The following is a 22,083-nucleotide window of genomic DNA, read 5'->3' as shown; positions in this document are numbered from 1 at the left end:
ACGCGGCGACGCACACCTACGCCGGAGGCTCTGTGTTGGTGTAACGCGGAACCATAAATCAGCCTTGAGCAGCACTGAGGGGAGAGGGGAGGAGGGGGAGCGGGAGCGGGAGCGGGGCTGCCGGGCCGTTCTCACATCACCTTCGCACAGTGTCTTGATGATTTGCAATTACAGGCTGATCCTACCGCTAGTTTTTAAACTGTAAAAAGTGGGGGGGACAAAAACATGATTTTGAAAAGACGGGGGGACATGTCCCCCCTGTTGCGCCGGGGCACTCACGGCGTTTAGCGCAGCAACGGCGTGCTGCCACTCACTCGCTTTATTTTATACTATCTATATACTTTTTCCACTTTTACTGTGACCACCAAATAATGTGGTTTTCCTGTCCTCCACCTCATCCACAACATCTAGATCTCAGTCTCCGTGAAATTTAGTGGCACGGTGGCTCGACACGTCTCATTCATCCTGACGCAGCAGAAACAGACTGCAGGTGGCGCTGTGCATGCTCAGCAGGCTCATTCATATGCAAATACTACTTTGCATTGCCCATTTATGGTATAAAGTGGGCGTGTAGAGGGCGGGGTATGAGGCGAATTCAGCTGCGAAACCTTCCAGCTGGACTGTGATTTATAAAGCGAACATCGTGTGCAAGTGTTTTATAAACACAAGTGTTTTATAGATCCGGATTTTTTTTTGCGCCCGCCATTTTTGGCTTTTGGCTTTACATGCACTTTTAGTATGAATCCTACGCACTCTTTTATAAATGAGGCCCCTGTTTTTTGCAATCCTGCTAAGCAGTGCTTTTGTTTCTTTCAAGTTAAAAGAAACACACATTTTTTGTAACTCCTGCCTCCTGGTCTGCTGCATCTGGGCTCTATCCTCCACAACTGTGACAGTATGCTCTTTTATCAAAAGTTGACACAACTTGCTGAGGTCTTGGTGAAAAATACCACATGGATATAGAACACAGCTCCCTTCTTAACCACATGAATCTGGTTCTCTTCATGTTACCTGATTTATACAGTGGAACTAGCTCCAGCCATCTCTGTGGATGTGGGTCTAATGATAATAATGAGTGACAATAAAGTTTTATTGTATTGCAGTGCTTCACTGCTAAATGTTCTGTGCCCCTATCACAAATGTGTTGCTGTTGTACACTCAGCTGGTCCAGCGTGCAAGTACAGGAAGAGAAATCTCTCGTTTGTACGGCTACGATCACACATACGTACCTTGGCAACACTGTCCCATATCCTGCTGAACTGCTTGTGCGTAGCCAGACTGCTGTCCATCTCTGTCCCACACAGAAGGGTGAAGTGGTCTCTTAAATTATCATAAACATCACCGTCCATTTGCTGGCGAGGAAAGTAGAGGACTGAAGTCATTTTTCACGTGTGAAATTGGTTTCACAAATATTTTACTCAAACTAAATTTGTACTGATAGAACGATATCGTTGTAGTTCAAATGTACACACAGCACAGTATACTGTACTAACAAATGCTCACATCCTCTAGGAGCATTGTTTATCTGTTAAATTCAGTTCAGATCAATTCAAAAATACTTAATTATTTCCCGTATGGAAATTAATTGTAGCAGTAGCTTTCATGGTTTAAGACTCTTCAGAGAATCCTTTTAGAGGTTTATAGCAGTGGGCAGGAAGCATCCGCTGTACCAGTGTGAAAGATCTCCTGTATCGGTCTAAATCAGGGGGCAGCAACCCAAAATGTTGAAAGAGCCATATTGGACCAAAAACACAAAAAACAAATATGTCTGGAGCCGCAAAAAATGAAAAGTCTTGTATAAGCCTTAGAATGAAGGCAACACATGCTGCATGTATCTATATTAGTTATAACTGGGGGAAGATTTTTTTTTTAATTATGCACTTGGGGGAAAAATGGAAACGTCGAGAAAAAAAGTCAACATTTTGAGAAAAAAGTCGAAATGTCAAGATTAATGTTGAAGTACAATCGTGATAAAAAAGTCGAAATGTCGAGAAAAAAGTCCAAATTTCGAGAAAAAAGTCGAAATTTTGAGCTTAATGTTGAAGTACAATCGTGATAAAAAATGTCGAAATATTGAGAAAAAAATCTAAATGTCGAGATTAACAAGGAAAGGAAAAGGGAAGAAAAAAGGAAAAAAATAAGAAAAAAAGGAAAAAAAGAAGAAAAAAAGGAAAAAAAGAAGAAAAAAAGGAAAAAAAAAGGGTCAAACGTTTTTGACAAATCTCCAGGGAGCCACTAGGGCGGCGCTAAAGAGCCGCATGCGGCTCTAGAGGGTCTCTAGGGTTGCCGAGCCCTGGTCTTAAGGATCCCTTCTACCAGTCTAAAGGATCTGCTGTAGTGGTCTGAAAGATCCCTGTAGCTGTGTGAAGGATATTCTGTAGCGGTCTAAAGGTTCCCCTGTAGTGGTGTGAAGGTTCCCTTATAGCGGTCTAAAGGATCTCCTGTAGAGGTTGAAGTATCTCCTGTAGAGGTCTGAAGTATCTCCTGTAGAGGTCTGAAGGATCTCCTGTAGAGGTCTGAGGGATCTCCTGTAGAGGTCTGAAAGATCTCCTGTAGAGGTTGAAGTATCTACTGTAGCGGTCTGAGGGATCTCCTGTAGCGGTCTGAAGGATCTCCTGTAGAGGTCTGAGGGATCTCCTGTAGAGGTCTGAGGGATCTCCTGTAGAGGTCTGAAGGATCTCCTGTAGAGGTCTGAGGGATCTCCTGTAGAGGTCTGAAGGATCTCCTGTAGAGGTCTGAAGGATCTCCTGTAGAGGTCTGAAGGATCTCCTGTAGAGGTCTGAAGGATCTCCTGTAGAGGTCTGAAGGATCTCCTGTAGAGGTCTAAAAGATCTCCTGTAGAGGTGTGAAGGATCTCCTGTAGAGGTCTGAAGGATCTCCTGTAGAGGTCTAAAGTATCTCCTGTAGAGGTCTAAAAGATCTCCTGTAGAGGTGTGAAGGATCTCCTGTAGCGGTCTGTGTTGCAGCGAAATTGAAGAAGCCTCTGACTTGACACTCCATTGCTGAGTCACTGTGTGGTGAAGAGGAAGTTCAGGGTCGTCGATGATGTTCTTCATTTTATGAAGTGTCCTGCTTTGCACAAAGTTTCTTTAAGTCACTATTTCAGTAGAATGTCAATGGCTGTGAAAATGGATTTGGATCTCCTTAATCCAGTAAAGGTTTAGAAAACCTGATTTTCTAAAATCAAATTGTCCCACTCATATATGTGAGGCCAAGAGAAAGTCAGCCAGAAGAGGACAGCAGCTCTGTGAGTGCCATAGCATCGTCATACTGCATCAACGAGATTCTTCATGAAGTTGTTGGTGCACAGTGACACAACAAGACAACAATAAAGAGTTTGGGCCAATCCCAATACACCCCCTACTTTCTACCACTAGCCCTCACTCACTACCACTAGCCCTCACCCACTACCACTAGCCCTCACTCACTACCACTAGCCCTCACTCACTACCACTAGCCCTCACTCACTACCACTACCCCTAAAAATGAAGCCACTAGGGTAGGGCCTTGTAATCTTCCCTAGGGATTGGGACACCACTTGCTACGTCACTGCGTGGTTTATGTTCGGGTACGTAGAGACTGCGTAGTTACGTTTGCACATACGTCACACCATATCAGGAAGCCCAGAGATAAAAGCTGTTTTAATTTCAGCTGTAGCGCTGTTAATATGCCACTTTATTTTTTATCTTTAACCGTTAAGATCCCCAACCTGGGCTCAGTTTATCCAAATAACACCTGTTAAGAAATTTGCTCCGATGTTTTCGGAGATGAGAAGAGCCACCGGCGATTTATGGTTCCCCGTTACACCAACGCAGAGCCTACGGCGTAGGTTACGCGGCGACGCGCACCGTATGGCACGTGTCGCCGCGTGACCTACGCCGTAGGCTCTGCGTTGGTGTAACGCGGAACCATAAATCAGCCTTTATTCTGGCGAGATCCGAAGATACAACGCAACAACGAGCAAGCGAGTGATTATGTACATTCACTGAGTGAATATTATGAAAGTAAGATATATATTTCTCGCTAGAAATGTAATCAAAACGCATTTTTATGCAGAAACTAACTAAAAATATTGATTTTATTCACTAAAAATGAGAAAATGTCCGCCATGTTTTTTTGTTTGATTCAGTCTGCAAATGATGACGTAAAGCATTCTGGGAAATTTTTCTAGCCCTCGGTCGGCGAGTCAGTATCTGAAATCCCTCGCTGTGAAGGGCTAGATTGATACAAACTAAACCTCGTTATCCCCACTACCCCTAGGTGAAAAGAGGAATTGGGACACCACCACCCTCACAGGAACGCACAGAATTTAGGGGAAGGGATGAAAAGTAGGGGTAGGGGGGGAATTGGGACTAGGGATGGGTACCGAAACCCGGTTCCAATTTTGGAACCGGAACCGAAATCCAAAAATTCGATATTCGTTTAAAAATGCGCATTTCGAATCTTCATTTCGAATCCTGGGAGTTTTTTTTTTTTTTTTTCTCTCTCTCTCTCTCCCCCCGCCCCCCGCGCGCGCTCTGAGTATTCCGTCACATCCGCGGCTGCGCTGTAAGTGGCGGGGCCTTCGTCCTGCGGCGTCCCCGCGTCGTCGGGCGGGGTTTTCGCGGGGCGGTGTCGGGCGGTGTCCGGCACCGCGCGGAAGGCGGACCGGTGGGGGGGATCGGGTACGGCGGATGGCGGCGGCAACTCTGGACGCGCGCCGGGCCCTTCTCGCGGATCTCCCCAGCTGCGACGCCCGTCGGGGACCCGTTAACGCGGGCCCCCGGCAGGTCGCCTCTAGGGTTACCACCTTTCAGAAATATAAATAATGAACGCCTGATTTCAGCAGTGCAGGCGCCAAAAAGGGACATCCCCAAAACTTCTAAACTGCATAGAAATGTATTTATTTTATATAAAAAAAACTAAATGCTTTGATTTAAAGTGCTTTAATAGCATTGAACTTGCCCGACTGTACAGACAGACAGCCATATAGCAACTGAAATATCCTCTGCTGCTATCTGTACGTCCACATCAGCCCAGATGTAGAATATAGCTACAGGCAGTACTCGAGTAGAGGGGGGATGAGGGGGGGTGGCATCCCCCCTGAAATAAAAACGGTCCAAATCCATTTTTCCAATTTTCACTTGAAATAAGTAGGAAAATCTTCTCATTACAAGCAAAAAAAATCTTGTTTTTTCTACTTATTTCAAGTGAAAATCTACTTGAAACAGGTGAAAATTGTTGTTTTTTCCAGTGATGAGTCTTGTTTTAAGTGTAATGAGATTTTTTTACTAAAATGAGACATTTTAACTAGAAATAAGACAAATATTCTTGTTAAGATTGTGAGTTTTTGCAGTGATCCATTTTACTTATCCTGTGAAGGACAGAGTCATATTGATAAGTTCAGAAAAGTGTTTTTATTGTTGTGTTTTGATGTATTTGATGTAAGCCCAGTGGATATTTAAAGCTTACAGAAGGCTGCATTTAACTGCTGCTATGTCATTCCTGCAGTATTTCTGCAGCTGTTTTGGTCACTGCTATTATTTGTAATATATTATATTATTTATAATCAGCACAGGCAGGCTGAGGGGAGACCACTTTATATATGTTAAAGCAAGAAAAAACCTGGTTTTCACAGTAAGTGCAGTGCATAGATGACGGGGGAATATGAACTGGCCTGAAAATTTTTTTTCAGTCAAAAATATTTTTTTTGCTTTAATCCCTGGTATCGGAATCGGTATTCGAAAAGAATCGGAATCGAAATGAGGATTCGAAATAGGAATCGGATTCGATGAAAATGCATACGATACCCATCCCTAATTGGGACTGGCCCTAACTTGAAATTATTTAACATCATTTTGGAGAAACCTGATGGGATCACATTACTACAAACACCTGTTAATAACTGTGAGCCGTTGTGGTGGAGGGCTGGGCGTCCGGGCCCGGGCAGGTGTCTGAGTGTACGTTACCTCCATAATGAGTGGCAGGTCATGAGTGTGGTAGTGCTGCCGGTGGGTGTTGACCGCCGCTAACGTCAGGAGATACTCGTTACGGACTTCAGTCAAACGGTCGTCACACTCTTTCAGCCGGGCACCGAGCTGCAGACACACAGGCATGTCTTATCGTGAATATTTATTAACAACTGATACAATTATGTCATATAAAATCATGTACATTCATACTGCAATGGTAAGACAGAATGTAGATGGTTTGTTTTCAATTAACTGGTTTCTTGTATTAATTTATGATCAAATCAGATCTGATCTTTGTTTGAGTTTTTTTTATAGTTTTAGAGTTTTTAGAGCTACAGCAAAACTGCAGCTATTCTTCCCATAATACACAGTACATTACAATAAAAAATTAAAAGCAAACCTAAAGAGGTAGCATATAGAAAAAAGAAAGGGAAAACAGAAAATAAAGAAAAAATAAAAAGTAATTCCATTTAAGATTTAGATATGAATAAAAACAATACATATTCATACATTTTATAACATCAACAAATTCAAACAATGTATAGTTATCATAGTTTGCAACAATAACCATTTTTAATTCATATTCATTTATTTCTATGATATATATATATATATATATATATATATATATATATATATATATATATATACAGTGGGGAGAACAAGTATTTGATACACTGCCGATTTTGCAGGTTTTCCCACTTGAAAAGCATGTAGAAGTCTGTAATTTTTATCATAGGTACTCTTCAACTGTGAGTGACAGAAACTAAAAAAAAAATCCTGAAAATCACATTGTATGATTTTTAAGTAATTAATTTGCATTTTATTGCATGACATAAGTATTTGATCACCTGTCAACCAGTAAGACTTCCGGCTCTCACAGACCTGTTAGTTCTTCTTTAAGAAGCCCTCCTGTTCTCCACTCATTACCTGTATTAACTGCACCTGTTTGAACTCGTTACCTGTATAAAAGACACCTGTCCACACACTCAATCAAACAAACTCCAACCTCTCCCCAATGGCCAAGACCAGAGAGCTGTGTAAGGACATCAGGGATCAAATTGTAGACCTGCACAAGGCTGGGATGGGCTACAGGACAATAGGCAAGCAGCTTGGTGAGAAGGCAACAACTGTTGGTGCAATTATTAGAAAATGGAAGAAGTTCAAGATGACGGTCAATCTCCCTCGGTCTGGGGCTCCATGCAAAATCTCACCTGGTGGGGCATCAATGATCATGAGGAAGGTGAGGGATCAGCCCAGAACTACACGGCAGGACCTGGTCAATGACCTGAAGAGAGCTGGGACCACAGTCTCAAAGAAAACCATTAGTAACACACTACGCCGTCATGGATTAAAATCCTGCAGCGCACGCAAGGTCCCCCTGCTCAAGCCAGTGCATGTCAAGGCCCGTCTGAAGTTTGCCAATGACCATCTGGATGATCCAGAGGAGGAATGGGAGAAGGTCATGTGGTCTGATGAGACTAAAATAGAGCTTTTTGGTCTAAACTCCATTCACCGTGTTTGGAGGAAGAAGAAGGATGAGTACAACCCCAAGAACACCATCCCAACCGTGAAGCATGGAGGTGGAAACATCATTCTTTGGGGATGCTTTTCTGCAAAGGGGACAGGACGACTGCACCGTATTGAGGGGAGGACGGATGGGGCCATGTATCGCGAGATCTTGGCAAACAACCTCCTTCCCTCAGTAAGAGCATTGAAGATGGGTCGTGGCTGGGTCTTCCAGCATGACAACGACCCCAAACACACAGCCAGGGCAACTAAGGAGTGGCTCCGTAAGAAGCATTTCAAGGTCCTGGAGTGGCCTAGCCAGTCTCCAGACCTGAACCCAAGAGAAAATCTTTGGAGGGAGCTGAAAGTCCGTATTGCCCAGCGACAGCCCCGAAACCTGAAGGATCTGGAGAAGATCTGTATGGAGGAGTGGGCCAAAATCCCTGCTGCAGTGTGTGCAAACCTGGTCAAGAACTACAGGTAACGTCTGATCTCTGTAATTGCAAACAAAGGTTTCTGTACCAAATATTAAGTTCTGTTTTTCTGATGTATCAAATACTTATGTCATGCAATAAAATGCAAATTAATTACTTAAAAATCATACAATGTGATTTTCTGGATTTTTTTTTAGATTCCATCACTCACAGTTGAAGAGTACCTATGATAAAAATTACAGACTTCTACATGCTTTGCAAGTGGGAAAACCTGCAAAATCGGCAGTGTATCAAATACTTGTTCTCCCCACTGTATATATATATATATATATATATATATATATATATATATATATATATATATATATATATATATATATATATATATATATATATACTGTATATATATATACATATACTATCTACATTATTTATTTATTTATTTAATAATAATTAAATAAGTTTTATATGTATCTATTGTTGTTAGTTTCTTTACTGACAATTTGAATTATTTTATGGTAATAGTAACAATAACAAGTTCTCCAGCTGATAACGCACGATCAATCATAATTTCTCTACTGAACACATCCGTTAAACCTGCAGGCTGCTGGCACAAAGAGTAAGTGAACCCATAAAAGCAGGAGTATCCTTTAATGTGAACACATCTGAACTTCAGTTCATGTTTAAATACCGTCAACTTTCCACTGGTACTCAAACGTGATAAAGAAATCACAGCGACTAAAGTAACACAGATGTCACAGTCTGAAGGAAAAGAAAAGAAATGTAATATACAGCACAAAAAAGAGACGGCACTCCGGAACATTAGGAATGCTTCTACTCGTTCACCTTAGCCGTCATTTTCTGTAGTCCAATTTTGAAGTGGAAAATCCCATGCTCACTCTTTCTAGCTCTGGAACGCAGAGAAACACATACGCTTCAAATAAGACACAAGTAATAGATATAACATATTACATGAAACACGATACCAAAATATTGTAATTGGTCCATCTTGTGACATTTCACGTGTTGCGTGAAATGCGGGGTACATAACATTATTACTGGTTTGTTGGTCAAGCAAAGCTTAGTGCATGTTTTTTTTGGTTTTCAGTGACACGATTTGAGGTTTTCCTCTTATTCAGCCCCACGATGGACCGGTGTATGGCAAGCCTTTTTAACATGTAATGGCTAAGATTGACTATCCAGAATTAACATTGCAGATATCTACAACTGTATTTTGACTAGTCGTAATTACATTATGACTAATCAGAATTGTCATTAAAGATATCTATAATGTCATTTTGACTAGTCAAAACTTCAATTCAATTTGACTTGGCAGAATGGAAGTTAAAGATATCTCCAATTTGAGATATCTCTAATTAAAATTCATTTCAAGATATCCATAACTTGATAATAGATATCTACAATTAAATTATGACAATCTGTAATTCCAGTTTGAGATATGTACAACGTCATTTTGACTAGTCATAATTCCAGTTCAAGATATCTACAACTTTATTCTGACTAGTCAAAACTTAATTTAAGATATCTAAAAAGGATGATGTAGATATCTTGAATTGAGGGGAATTAAAGATATCTTGAACTGGAATTATGAGAAGTCAGAATTAAATTGTAGATATCTGAAACTGGAATTACAGCTAGTCTTAATTCAGTTGCAGATATCCCTAATTCACATTGCGGATATCTGCAACTGAATTGTAGATATCTGTAATTAGAAACCCCAAACACATGAATGACAAAAGAGACGTCATTTATCCTGGACAGAATGACGTTGTGGAAATCTGAAATGACAATTGTGGACAGGAAGAATGTAATTGTAGATATCTGAAATGCTCTTTTTGACTAGGAAGATTTGAATTGCGGATATCTGCAACACATATCCAGTCTAGCTGTTAAATATTAAAACGGCTTGCCATACCGATGGCCTCTTGAACCTGCATGTACATCCAGTTCCTTGTGTGTGGTGTGTGGTGTGTGTGTGGAGGATAAATAGGACAACATAAACACCAACCTGGTCTGTGCATCTGCAGCTTTTTCTCTGGCTATGTTGGTGATGTGACTGAGTTGGTGGTAGCTCTTCTTGACCCTGTGCAGCTCCCGCAGCGCCTCCACCACTTCCCCCTGCACCCTCTGCAGTCTTTCCAGGCCCTAACACACATGCACTCTCAGGTCATTCCTCTGGAGGATACATCTGCTGAGCTTCTGAGGGACTCGGGTGTGTCTGAACCTCTCTGACTCACTCTCTTAGCCCGAATGTCCTTGGCATTGTGGAGACTTCTGGAGGCTAGTCCGATCAGTTTGCGGTATTCTTCTGCAGCAGCAAGTCGTGATGCAGCGGTGTGAGCTGTGGCATCTACCAGAGACCGCCACACACCAAACACACTCCTGAAAATCATACACACTGTCACTGGATTTGCCTCAGATGACTCAACCATCCATTCTTGCGGAGTATCAAACAACGAAACAGTTCTGCTTTATCACAGGAATGCTTCTTAGATGCACAGTTATCCGGCATAATTAACTTGCTTAAGAATCTCTTTGAGAAGACCACACAACCACTCGGGGAACATAAGGACTCTCTGCCCAGTGGATACGAAGTGGATGGACTTCTCATAGACACAATAATCATTAAATTTAACCTGTGATAATGGCATCATATTCCACCAGGCATCTTAAAAAACAGCTGAATGTATTGGATGCACAACTGTCTCTTTGTCACAGCCAGATTAAACATTTCCCTCCCTCACCATGTGCAACATCTGCCAAGATCTGTAGCAGGGAGAGAAGGGAGGATGAAAAAATACAATGTCAATGGTTGGAAGTCCAATAAACTATATTTTATCCTGTATTTTTGTTTTGGTGTAAACAGTTATCGTCTATTTGTGTTTTTGTTTTGGTGTAAACAGTTATTCTATATTTGTGTTTTGGTATAAACAGTTATCCTGTATTTGTGTTTTGGTGTAAACAGTTATTCAATTCAATTCAATTTTATTTATATGGCGTCTAATACAACAAAAGTTGTCTGTAGACGCTTTCCAGAGACCAGAACATAAACCCCGAGCAATTATTACATAAACAATGGCAGGTAAAAACTCCCCTAGTGGGAGAAAAACCTTAAGCCAAACAGTGGCAAGAAAAACTCCCCTTTAGGAGGGAAGAAACCTGGACCAGGACCTGGATCGTAAGGGGGGACCCTCCTGCCGGAGGTCAACAGCACACAGCAGGCAGGTGGAAACAGCAACGGGATGACCAGAGGTGGGGACCGCAGGCCAGCATGCAGCTCCCGAAGCTCCGGCCCAATCAGCAAGTCCCAGGTTAGGTGCAGGGTCGGGGAAAGGTTGACAAGGGGCAGTGCCAGTTATCCTCTATGTGTTTGTGTTTTGGTGTAAACAGTTATCCTCTATTTGTAAACAGGTATCCAGTTATCCTGTATTTGTGCTGGTCTGCCCCCTCTTTTCTCTTCTGTGCATGTTTGCAGGCCGGAGCTTCAGGAGCTGCATGCTGACCTGTAGTCCCCCCCATGATCATCCCACTGCTGCTTCCACCTGCCTGTGTGGATGCAGGGCTCCAGACTGCGACCAAATGCTCGCATTTTGCGACCAAAATTTGAGTATGTGCGACTGAATTTCATGTCCACTCGCACACGTGCGACCAGTATATCTGCCAGTGTTTTTTTTTTTTTTTTTTTTTTTTTTTTTTTTTACACGTTAAATATGGAAGGGGTGCGTCAATGAACCCGCATATTGCAGGCCAATGAGTGTGAAAGGGAATGAGTTGGGGGATCTATTTCTTTATTTTTTTTTTTTTTTTTTTTTTTTCGTTTAATTTCACCAGCTCAAAGCAGGTATTACGCCCGGACCACATTTAATGCGACACAACACGCTGCCGCCGCGGCGCGCACATAAGAAAGAGACAGCGGGTATGTTTGGTTTTAGTAACATCTTGCTCAGGCAATGAGTCTGCAGTGGCCCAGACGGGAGACACATGTAGCTCAGTGCTTTTATTTTTAATCCACTCTATATTCTTCTGGTTGTTCTCCGATATGTTCCCCGCCTGAATTATGGTTCCGCCTTAAATCGACGCAGAGCCACGCCGTAGCTTACGGCGTGGCTCTGCGTTGTTGTAACGCGGAACCATAAATCAGCCTTCACCCGGTAAAGAAAAAAAAAAAAAAGAAAATGTTCTCCAATACAGCAGGTCTCATCATTTTATTTTGAACACTGCCAAAACTCTAACTTAAAACTTAACTAGAACTTAAAATTTGCTTGACACAAATGAAAGTTAAATTTTAACATGTGGGAAAAACACCTAACCTTTTAAGTGATGTGTGTTATCAGGTGTAATGGCATTTTTAGGTTAGAAATAAGAATATTTCTTGGTAAGATCCTTAGTTATTTGAGTGAAAGCAGTGAATTTGGTCGACTGGTGTAAGTTCAGGGTTTTAGTAAAGACACAAGTAGGGAAATGTTATTGGCCAGTACCCCCAATATTTGTACATTTGTTAAGTACTGTGTTTAACAGTTAAATTCATGGCTGAAAGGTTACTAAGCACTTTGTTACCAAGCACTTTTTTATCATGTGAATGTATGTTTTTTTATATATAATGACAGCAATGGTGCTGTCAGTTTACTTTATGTTGCGGCATCTTTAAAAATGCACAATAAAATGTAACACTGCATTTGAAACAGCACATTGTGGTGATTCATTAATCTATTATGAAATACGCATTACTAATACACTGAAATGTAGTTTGAAATGTAAACATTTGGTTAGCGTGTCGATAAACGATGTGCGCTCCTAAAATTTCTGATTGTGCCCCTAAAAATTTTCAGTTAGGGGCTACTGTGCTCCTAGTGAAAAAAGTTAGTCTGGAGCCCTGGGATGTCTGCTATATGCTGACCTCCTAACATTGGAAGAAGAGGAGATCATAACATTGCTTTGGTTGCGATCTCGGCAAAGGAAACGGCGGCAGCGACCGAATTGAATTTGTGTTTTTGTTTTGGTGTAAGCAGTCATCCTGCGTTTGTGTTTTGGTGTAAACAGTTATCCTGTATTTGTGATTTGGTGTAAATGGTTATCCTGTATTTGTGGTTTGCTGTAAACCATTATGATTTGTTCACTTCATTAGAGCATCTAATTAAACTGGTCTGCTCTAGACATTAACATAAACATTGTCTTCTCAAAGCAGAACACAATGTCACTTTTCTCCTTATTTTGAGGTCATGCGCTTGTCTCTGTCATTTATGTTTAGCTGGGTGGGTTAAAACTTATATATAGGAAACTCATAATGCAAATTTGATTTCATTCTGACTATAATCATTTAATGATATATATTATTACTTTGATTTGGTCGGATACGATTTTAAGCTTATCATTGCAAAACAACGGCACATTGACCAAAGCGCTTGTGAACATGTTGGTGAGTGTTCTTTACCCGGATGTGACGGCGTCTGTGTTTCCTCTCTGCCAGTCTCGCTTCTGGTGCTGGACGGCCAATCTCTGTAGAGCCTTGAAGAGCAGTTTGAAACTTCACAAACCAACACAAAGACATTTCAAGCATGTGTGTGTTTTTTCCGGATCTATTTTTTTCTCCTTGTACTCTGATGGCGATCAGATCAGAAGGAAACTCTCCCAGGTTGGAGGTCACAGGTCAGAGGGCTCCAACCACCACTGGCACCAATGTCGTCTTCACCGTCCACATCTTGTCTATTTCCTCCAGTTTCTTGTGTTCCACCTTCTTGACGTTGCTGTTACATGCGATGGCATTGGCTCTTGCTACTTCTTTTTAAGTTTGTCAGCCAGAACAATGACTACGTTTACATGCAGTCCAAATATTCCGGTTACTGAAACATTCGGAATAATCTGTTTCCATGCGTGAGCATACAGGGTTATCCCTGTACACATGGTAATTATACCGTATTTTGACGACCATTAGGCGCATGTAAACTTCTTATTTTTCTTTTTAAATGTTTCGCGTGGCCGATGACGCAATGCGCCCATTGTATTATTGTAAGGCGTCCGCTGAAGGGTACGGCGGACGCCGTACCCTTCAGCGTAGGCTATGCCGTAGGTTACAGCGTAGCCTACGCCGTAGGTTACGGGGCGACGCGCACCGTACGTGCGCGTCGTCCCGTACCCTTCGGCGTAGGCTGCAGCAGCGTGGGAGCGATGGATGACTGAGGGGGAACAGTTTCACCAAGAGTGGAAGGCAGTGCCGGGCAAGTTATCCCACAGTTTGCAGATGGATTGTTGATGCGTGGGCTAACGTGTCTGCTGGGACTATTTTGTGAGCTTTCGCAAAAGCCGGCATTTCCGAGGCGCCGCACGGCACGGAAAGTGACTCTGACAGCGAGGAAACTCTTCTTTCTATTTAGCGGAGCTCTTTAATGCAGAAACAGAGGATGAGGACTTCGATGGGTTTGATTAATGTAAAAACTGAAATAAAGTGCAATCAAACTAAGTTTTGCTCTGCTTTTGGAGGTGTTGCCCATCTTGGTTTTGGGATTTTCAATCCATTCTCACTGCAGATGTTCCTGTACATTATTCCAGATACTTTGAATGAATGCATGACCTGCCAGAATTTGACATCCCTCCGTTATGTCCTGCATTTCCTCTGGGGTATCTTTGCACAGTCTGCAGCTGAGGTCTTGTCCGGTATGGTGGAATCTGGCTTGTATTACTCAGTGTCAGCATTTTTCATCCTTCTTTCACTGCATGTGTGTACTGCTGCTGCACAAAGCCAATTTCCCCACTGAGGGATGAATAAAGGACTAATCTAATCTAATCTAATCTAATCTGAAACAAGCCATGTGTGGCTTCTCTGTCCATGATGATTCCTCTTCCATCTCTTCTTTCTTCCACCTGGATTTCTGTTGCCTAAGACATCCACTTAGCATTTCAACGATCCGAGCACCATGAGGTATTTTCTAGTCTTGACGTCAGTTCCATGTCTTCACCTTTTTTCTGTTTCCCTGTCCATTTATTTTTGCCTCCAATGTTTGTTTTTGCACTGATGGTTTAACAGAGGGGGGGGGGGCTCAGATGCAGGGCAGAGCAACAAGCACTCAGATACCAATATAGGACCTCAAATCAATAGAATGCAGCTTTTCCAGTAAACAATAAAAGGTGCCAGAAACCAACGGTGGACTAAAATAGATTTCTGTGTACTCACCTGAGCATACTCCTTCTCTATAGCTGCTCTTTGCTTACTGAAGGACCTTGGGGAACACAGAACACAACAAAACTGAATCAAAAAACACTTGGCACAGAATCAACTTGTAATCCAACACGGCTTTTATTGGGTTTATTGTTTTATCTGGCTATCGCTGACTGTCTTGATGGGTGCTGCGGCAGGGTGTCATTCCAACCAGAGTCCTGCACTGGGTCGGGTACTGTGCAAAAAACAGCTGATTTGCGGGTGGTTTTTTAAAAAATAAAAAATTCCTGTTTCGGATCTGAGTGTAAAAAATAGCATGCGGGTCGGATTGACACATCAGAATTAATATAAAATAATAAATACAATAAAATAAAAACATAAATTGTAATCTGGTTGTAAGGCTGTGACTGCAGCTTGTACCGTGCCATTTATGGGTCATTTGCCGCGCAGGCGTGCAACCATTTCCGGGTTAGCAAAACAAAAATGGCGGAAAACGTGAGAGTAAAGCTGCGGAGTGGAGAGTACCATCTAGTTTCCCTGATGGATTACTTTTCTCCTCACGAGACGTAGCGGCTCGTAACTGCTGAACGTCGCTCAAGGTTGGACAGGAAGTAACTCTATTACACAGTCAGAGATTCAAAGTTTAAAAGCTTTAAACGTAACAAACGAGGTCTTTTACACTCGTTTGGGAGAAGAACACAAGAGGGTTGATGATGGAGGTGAAGTCAGGCTGTTGTTCACTCACTGGCAGCTGAACTGTGTTGTATTGCTGTTTAATATTAATATAACCCAAAATGATGACTTTAAATCCTGGTTACGGGTCAGGCTGCGGGTCGTGTTTCGGGTCGGATCGGGTTGCGGTACTAGTTGGGCTGATGTGCGGGTTTGCAGGTCGGGGCGGGGCGGATCTTGAAAATTGGACCCGTGCAGGACTCTGATTCCAACCCCCGAGGTCCGCTGAGATAAGAACGGCCACCTGATTTCTTCCAGCAGTTCAGAGTCCTGGTGTTGCTTGGTCTGCAGTTTGCTGAGCTGCTCTGAGAACACCAGCTTCACCTGCTGGCTCTCCTTTACCTGCAGACAGGTCACAAACCCCAACAAACCCCGGAGGTACAGGTGAGCACGGTATGAACACATGAATGTGACTAGGGCTGGGGATCAATTCAAATGTCAAGAATCGATTCGATTCCAATTCTTAAGATTCAGAATCGATTATCAAGATTTGATTCGATTCGATTCCGATATTGATTTCGGTTATTGTTATTAAAACTGTTTTTTCAGCTGTTGCATGAATGATATGACTGTAGTTCTGCAACAAAGTATTGCAGCTAATGATGCTGTAAGGACCAATCAGCTCCCAGAATGCTGATAGAACTGCTTTCAGAAACATCATGTGGGTCAGAATTACCAAACAGATCCAGGGAGGAAACAGAGACGGATGAAATCGCTTTTATTTTTTCCCACATTCCGTTTTAATTTTTTCCATTTTTTCGGTCTATTTCAGTTTTTAATTTTTGAGAATTAGAATTTTAGCATTTTATGCAAATGTAACCCCAAGACAGTAAAGTAAAGTAATGAAATATAGACAATTTATGCAATTATACCTGAAAACTTGAATGTTTTCATACCTTTTAAACATATTTAAAGGCAAAAACATGGCACTAGTTATTCTCGTGTCCAACAAAACATTCTTTTTTGGGTATAAACAAAAAAATACCAAAAGTTGTAATGTAATGATGAAAAAAAAAAACGATCTTTAGACACATGAATCAATTTTCAGAAATTAATATAAGAATCGATTTAGAATCGGAAAATCAATTTTTTCCACACAGGCCTAAATGCCATTCCTGGCCCTTGATACCCTTTGCTGTCTATGGTTTAATGCAGCGGTTCCCAAACTTTTTTAGCCGCGCACCCCCTTCTATGTCTCAACCCGGTTGACGCACCCCCGATCCCCCACCCAAAAATTTGATGCTTTTTTTTTGTTTTTTGGTATAGTCTTACTAACATGTTGTATTTTAAAATCTAGGCTATTAGTATGTAATCATGATGTTCAAAATAATTCAAAATAAAAAATCTTATTTTTGCATGTAAAACCCCCCGTCAGGCGATGTGTCGCGGCAGCTGGACTGTTAAACCTAAATTATGGTTCCGCGTTAAATCGATGGCGTAGCCTACGGCGTGGGGTATGCGGCGACGCACAACGTACGGTGTGCGTCGCCGCGTACCCTACGCTGTAGGCTCTGCGTCGGTGTAACGCGGAACCATAAATCAGCCTTCAGACAACTCATCAATTATTGACCATTATTGAAGTCTTAGACTCCTGCGACAAAGATGTGTTATCCAAGATTAACTGTTTGCATCGTATTCTGATAGCATTGCCTGTTACAAGTTGCTCCGTGGAGCCTTTTTTTAGTCGTCAACAGGACCAGAGCCGTCAGAGCGACGACGCTCACAGAGAGACTGAGGAGCCTCTCGTTGCTCATGTTTGAAAAAGATTTGAAATGTGCATTTTCTGTATTTAACAGCGTTTGTGTGTAATGTATATTATTAATAACAGCAGCACGTCATTATAGGCGCCCCTCTGCTCCTTCACCCGCCCCCCTCTCTCCTCCCCGACACACACACTAGTATGAGGCTGCAGCTCCAATGCGCGCCCTCTCGAGCGCGCGCTACAGCGCGAGTGTTTTGGATTGACGGTAACTTTATGGAGAGGTAGAAAAAAAGAAGAGAGGAAGAGAGAGAAAGAATCGAGTGATTGACTGCAGAAAGAAACTTGCCACTGAGGCGACTATTTGGCTTAAGGTTGGCCTGATGGTTTTATAATAAAACCATCAGGCCGTTTTCTGCATTTTCTGCAAAACGAATAATGCAAACTACAGATCACGTCATTGGCACCCCAGAATAGAGCTTTGCCACCGAGGTGCGCTCCTAAACCCGAATCGCGCAAACCCGAAGTGCGCACATGATGAGATGAGGTCTCTCCTCCTCCTCCATTTGCACAAATTGATGAAACCAAAACAAACTAAGCAAACGTAATTCATTTGGTAGATAGAGTCCAGTTACTACAGAATAATTACAGAAAAAATGGTGGGCATTATTACATTTCGGGCGTTACAGACGTGCATTTTGAATAGCCTGCATTTATTTATTCATTAAAATTGCAGTTTTTGATTTAAAATTTTACAAAGGAAATGTTTATTTACACATCTTTATTGTGTGGAAAAAAAAAAAATGATCAGACCGCCATTACATTTTTCATCTCGCGCACCCCCTAGAGGCAGCTTGCGCACCCCTGGGGGTGCGCGCACCCCACTTTGGGAATCCCTGGTTTAAAGGTTTCCGTGCGTAGACTTAAATTGATAATTGGTCATAAACAGACTTTTGCAGACCTTGAAGAGGATTTTTGATATTGTTTATTTTACCAGGTGTGAGTCTCGTTGAGAGAACAGGAAGCCAGCAGTAAGTTAAAAGACATCGGACAAAACAATACCACAAACAATCCCCACCATGACAACCATCCAAATCCTACAATCATCCCATCCAGGGAGCTGTTTTCTCTGACTTGAATTCACCCATGGTGAAACCCGCTGCAGGAGGATGGAGCAGCTTCTTTAGAGTCTTCCTTTCCGAGCTCTACGTGAACGTGTTGGATCTGCATATGTACAGTACTTTGTGAGTGGAGAGCAGAGATGAGGTGGCGTATTTATTTGAATCAGATGTGCTGTATCAGGAAAACATCTAAACATACAGGGCAAGGAGCCTGATCTGAAACACTCCTCTACGCACCTAATGGAGCTTTTCCACTAGTACCTACTCAGCCCGACTCGACTCGCCTCGGTTTGGTTCTTTCCCACTCGTGGTCTAACGTGCCTAGTAGATACTTTTCTGTAACTATTCTGCCGAGGTTCTAAGCTGCTGAGTCGGCTGTATCTGACATCATCACACTACAGACCACCGATTGGTCGGGGGGTTGGAGTCAGACGTCTGAGTCAGGAGGAGGAAATCAGAGAAAGAGACTCTGACGGATTCTGGTTCATTTTATTCAACCAGCAATGGCAGTAAAAGTCTGTTTCATGATCCAACTCTGAGGTGCAGATGTTCATAAACCTGGTGCTGAGGAGAGAATTAAAAAGGGATCTAGACGGAGATAAGGAACGACCAGATCTACCAGGAGCTCTGTCTCTTCATAGCTGCTCACGGCTCCAGCTGACTTTTCAGCAGTGCCAGGACAAACATACAAAAAAAAAAGCGTTGCCGCTTGAAGCTTCTCTCACTCTCATTTTTGAACTTGGTATCAAACACAAGCCACAGATCCAGCAGCACATCTATCATCTCCTCCAGGTTCTACATCTTTAGTGTTGTTGTCTTCTTCCTTTAGATGCACAATCAAATACGTCACAGCAGCTTCACTCCAACCTCCTACTTCTGCTCTGGGTATTGAAAAGAAACGAGGGCAAGGCGAGTGGAGGCGAGTGGAGTCACGCTGAGTAGGTACTAGTATAAAAGCACCATTAGATGTTCTCTGGGCAGACAAGGTTCCTAATGACCCGTGCGGTCCCTGACCCACAGGTTCTGGATCGGGGACCGAGACGTTCCACTAGCAGGTCAGAAACAAACATGACTGCAGCGGAGGAATCTGTATACTGACTGCTTATCTGGGAACCTTTTTTTGCACATTTAGGGCCAATCCCAATACACCACCTAGTTTCTAACACTAGCCCTTACACACTACCATTACCCCTAAAATTGAAGCCACAGATTTTAGGGCACTTGAAATCTTCCCAGGGCCCAGTCCCAATACTCCCACTACCCCTACTTTTCAGCACCACCCCTAAATTTTGCTTGCTCCGTCACTGCGTGGTTTACGTTCGGGTACGTAAGCGACTGCGTAGTTACGTTTGCACATACGTCACACCATATCAGGAAGCCCAGAGCTAAAAGCAAGTCTTAATTTCTGCTGTAGCGCTGTTAATATGCCACTTTATTAAGTTTTAATATTTTTTCAGGCGTCCCCAACCTGGGCTCGGTTTATCCAAGAAATTTGATCCAATGTTTTCGGGGGCTATCTAGAGCCGCCGGCTCGGGAGCTGATTTATGTTTCCGCGTTAAATCGACGGAGAGCCTATGGCGCAGGGTTTGCGGCGACGCGTACCGTACGCAGCGCGTCGCCGCATAACCTACGCTGTAGGTCTGCTTTGGTGTAACACAGAACCATAAATCAGCCTTTATTCTGGCGAGGTCTGAAAAACGAGCAAGTGAGTGATTATATACATTCACTGAGTGAATATTATGAAAGTAAAACATATATTTCTCGCTAGAAATATAATCAAAACGCATTTTTATGCAGAAACTAACTCAAAATATTGATTTTATTCACAAAAAAATAAGAAATGTAAGCCATGTTTTTTCGTTTGATTCAGTCTGCAAATGACGACGAAAAGCATTCTGGGGAATTTTTCTAGCCCTCGGTCAGCTAGTCAGCATCTGAAAACCCTCGCTGTTACAGCCATGGCTGTACCTCCCTCTTCCCCTGTGTTTCCCTGTGTTCTCCCCTCCCTTGTGTTTCCTTGTGTCACTCCCTGTGTTTTGTTTTGTGTGGTCATCTGCCACTCACACTCAGCTCCTGGATTCCTCCACACCTGTCTGCCATCAGCTCATCTGCTCCCTCAGTCTCCACACCTGCCTGCCATCAACTCATCACCACTGCAGTATATCTACACTGGCTTTTCCACCACTCCTCGCCAGATTGTTGTCAAACCTCCGTGGTGCGCACTTCAGGCCGATCCCAGTGAAAACCTTAGTTGAAATTCTTGCTGTTCTTTGAGCTTGTTTACTGACTGCTTTTTTCTGCTGTTCCCCAGGACCATTATCATCTGCCAGCTCCAACCAGCCTGTTCTCCCAGCCACCCTCCAGCTCCAAGCTACCCCTGGCTTCCACTCAGCCCTCCATCGTCCTCTCCTCCCCACGCCAGCCATTCCCCGTGCCAGCAACCACCTCTGCCCTAACCGGACCCCCTTTTTCCCCTTCCCTTAAATAAATTCATTCTTCACTCCACCACTGTCTCGCTCTTGGGTTCCCTCTTGTGAGTCTGTCACACTCGCTCTGTAGGGCTAGATTGATGCCCACTAGCCCTCGATATGTGCACTCCCCCTAGATGAAAGAGGAATTGGGACACCACTACCCTCACGGGAACGCGCACAATTTAGCGGTTATGCTGAAAAGTAAGGGTAGTGGGGGGATTGGGACTGGGCCTTACTTAATATTAAAACAAAAAGAAGTCCAGATGACAAAAAGAAAGAAGTTCGAGCTGCACATCTGACAGGAATCTCTAGAGGGTCGCACATACAAACAGTTATGTTTCAAACTGCATCTTTTCTTTGTCTGAGACATTTCTGACCATGTCCTTTGACAGTCGCCACCACACAGTGACACAGCAGCAGGTATGAACATGTTCTAACAGTTCTATCATCCTCCCTCTTTTTCCATGTCACACTCTCTGACTTACCTTTCTGGGTGGTGGCTGCATGCTGGGAAGCTTGAAATCAGTGTCTGCCCTCGGCTGTCCGTCACTATCTGAGTAGTTTTCAGCAGGGCTTCCTGAGCACCTCCCCACACGCACATGTGCAGCCCTCTGCCTGTCCTTATCTCTCCTGCCGTCTCAGCCTGACTCTCACCGCGGTTTCCTGCAGGAGCGCCTGCAGAGAGCAGCAGGGGGCAGCAGGGGGCAGCAGGGGGCAGCAGAGAGCAGCAGAGGGCAGCAGGGGGAAGCAGGGGGCAGCAGAGGGCAGCAGGGGGCAGCAGAGGGCAGCAGAGAGCAGCAGAGAGCAGCAGGGGGCAGCAGAGAGCAGCAGGGGGCAGCAGAGAGCAGCAGAGAGCAGCAGGGGGCAGCAGAGAGCAACAGGGGGCAGCAGAGAGCAGCAGGGGGCAGCAGAGAGCAGCAGAGCGCAGCAGGGGGCAGCAGAGGGCAGCAGAGAGCAGCAGGGGGCAGCAGGGGGCAGCAGAGAGCAGCAG

General features: G+C 43.3%; 1 protein-coding gene across 1 annotated transcript in view; it reads right to left on the bottom strand.

Moving 5' to 3' along the window:
- Nucleotides 1-21,598, bottom strand: part of LOC133447408 (F-BAR and double SH3 domains protein 1-like) — a 42,606-nt gene extending 21,008 nt beyond the window's left edge. Inside the window, exons 1-9 of the mRNA XM_061726080.1 lie at nt 21,578-21,598; nt 16,045-16,142; nt 15,084-15,129; nt 13,347-13,420; nt 10,153-10,297; nt 9,924-10,060; nt 8,741-8,804; nt 5,949-6,077; nt 1,230-1,352 (exon numbers count right to left, since the gene is read on the bottom strand). Coding sequence (XP_061582064.1) covers nt 1,230-1,352; nt 5,949-6,077; nt 8,741-8,804; nt 9,924-10,060; nt 10,153-10,297; nt 13,347-13,420; nt 15,084-15,129; nt 16,045-16,142; nt 21,578-21,598 — 837 coding nt within the window. The remainder of the gene's footprint in view (nt 1-1,229; nt 1,353-5,948; nt 6,078-8,740; nt 8,805-9,923; nt 10,061-10,152; nt 10,298-13,346; nt 13,421-15,083; nt 15,130-16,044; nt 16,143-21,577) is intronic.
- Nucleotides 21,599-22,083: the final 485 nt, after the last annotated feature.

The sequence above is a fragment of the Cololabis saira genome, chromosome 7, assembly GCF_033807715.1.
Source record: "Cololabis saira isolate AMF1-May2022 chromosome 7, fColSai1.1, whole genome shotgun sequence".
Lineage (NCBI taxonomy): Eukaryota > Metazoa > Chordata > Actinopteri > Beloniformes > Belonidae > Cololabis > Cololabis saira.
Note: the sequence above shows the minus strand (reverse complement) of the source record. Positions and strands in the feature narration are given on the sequence as shown.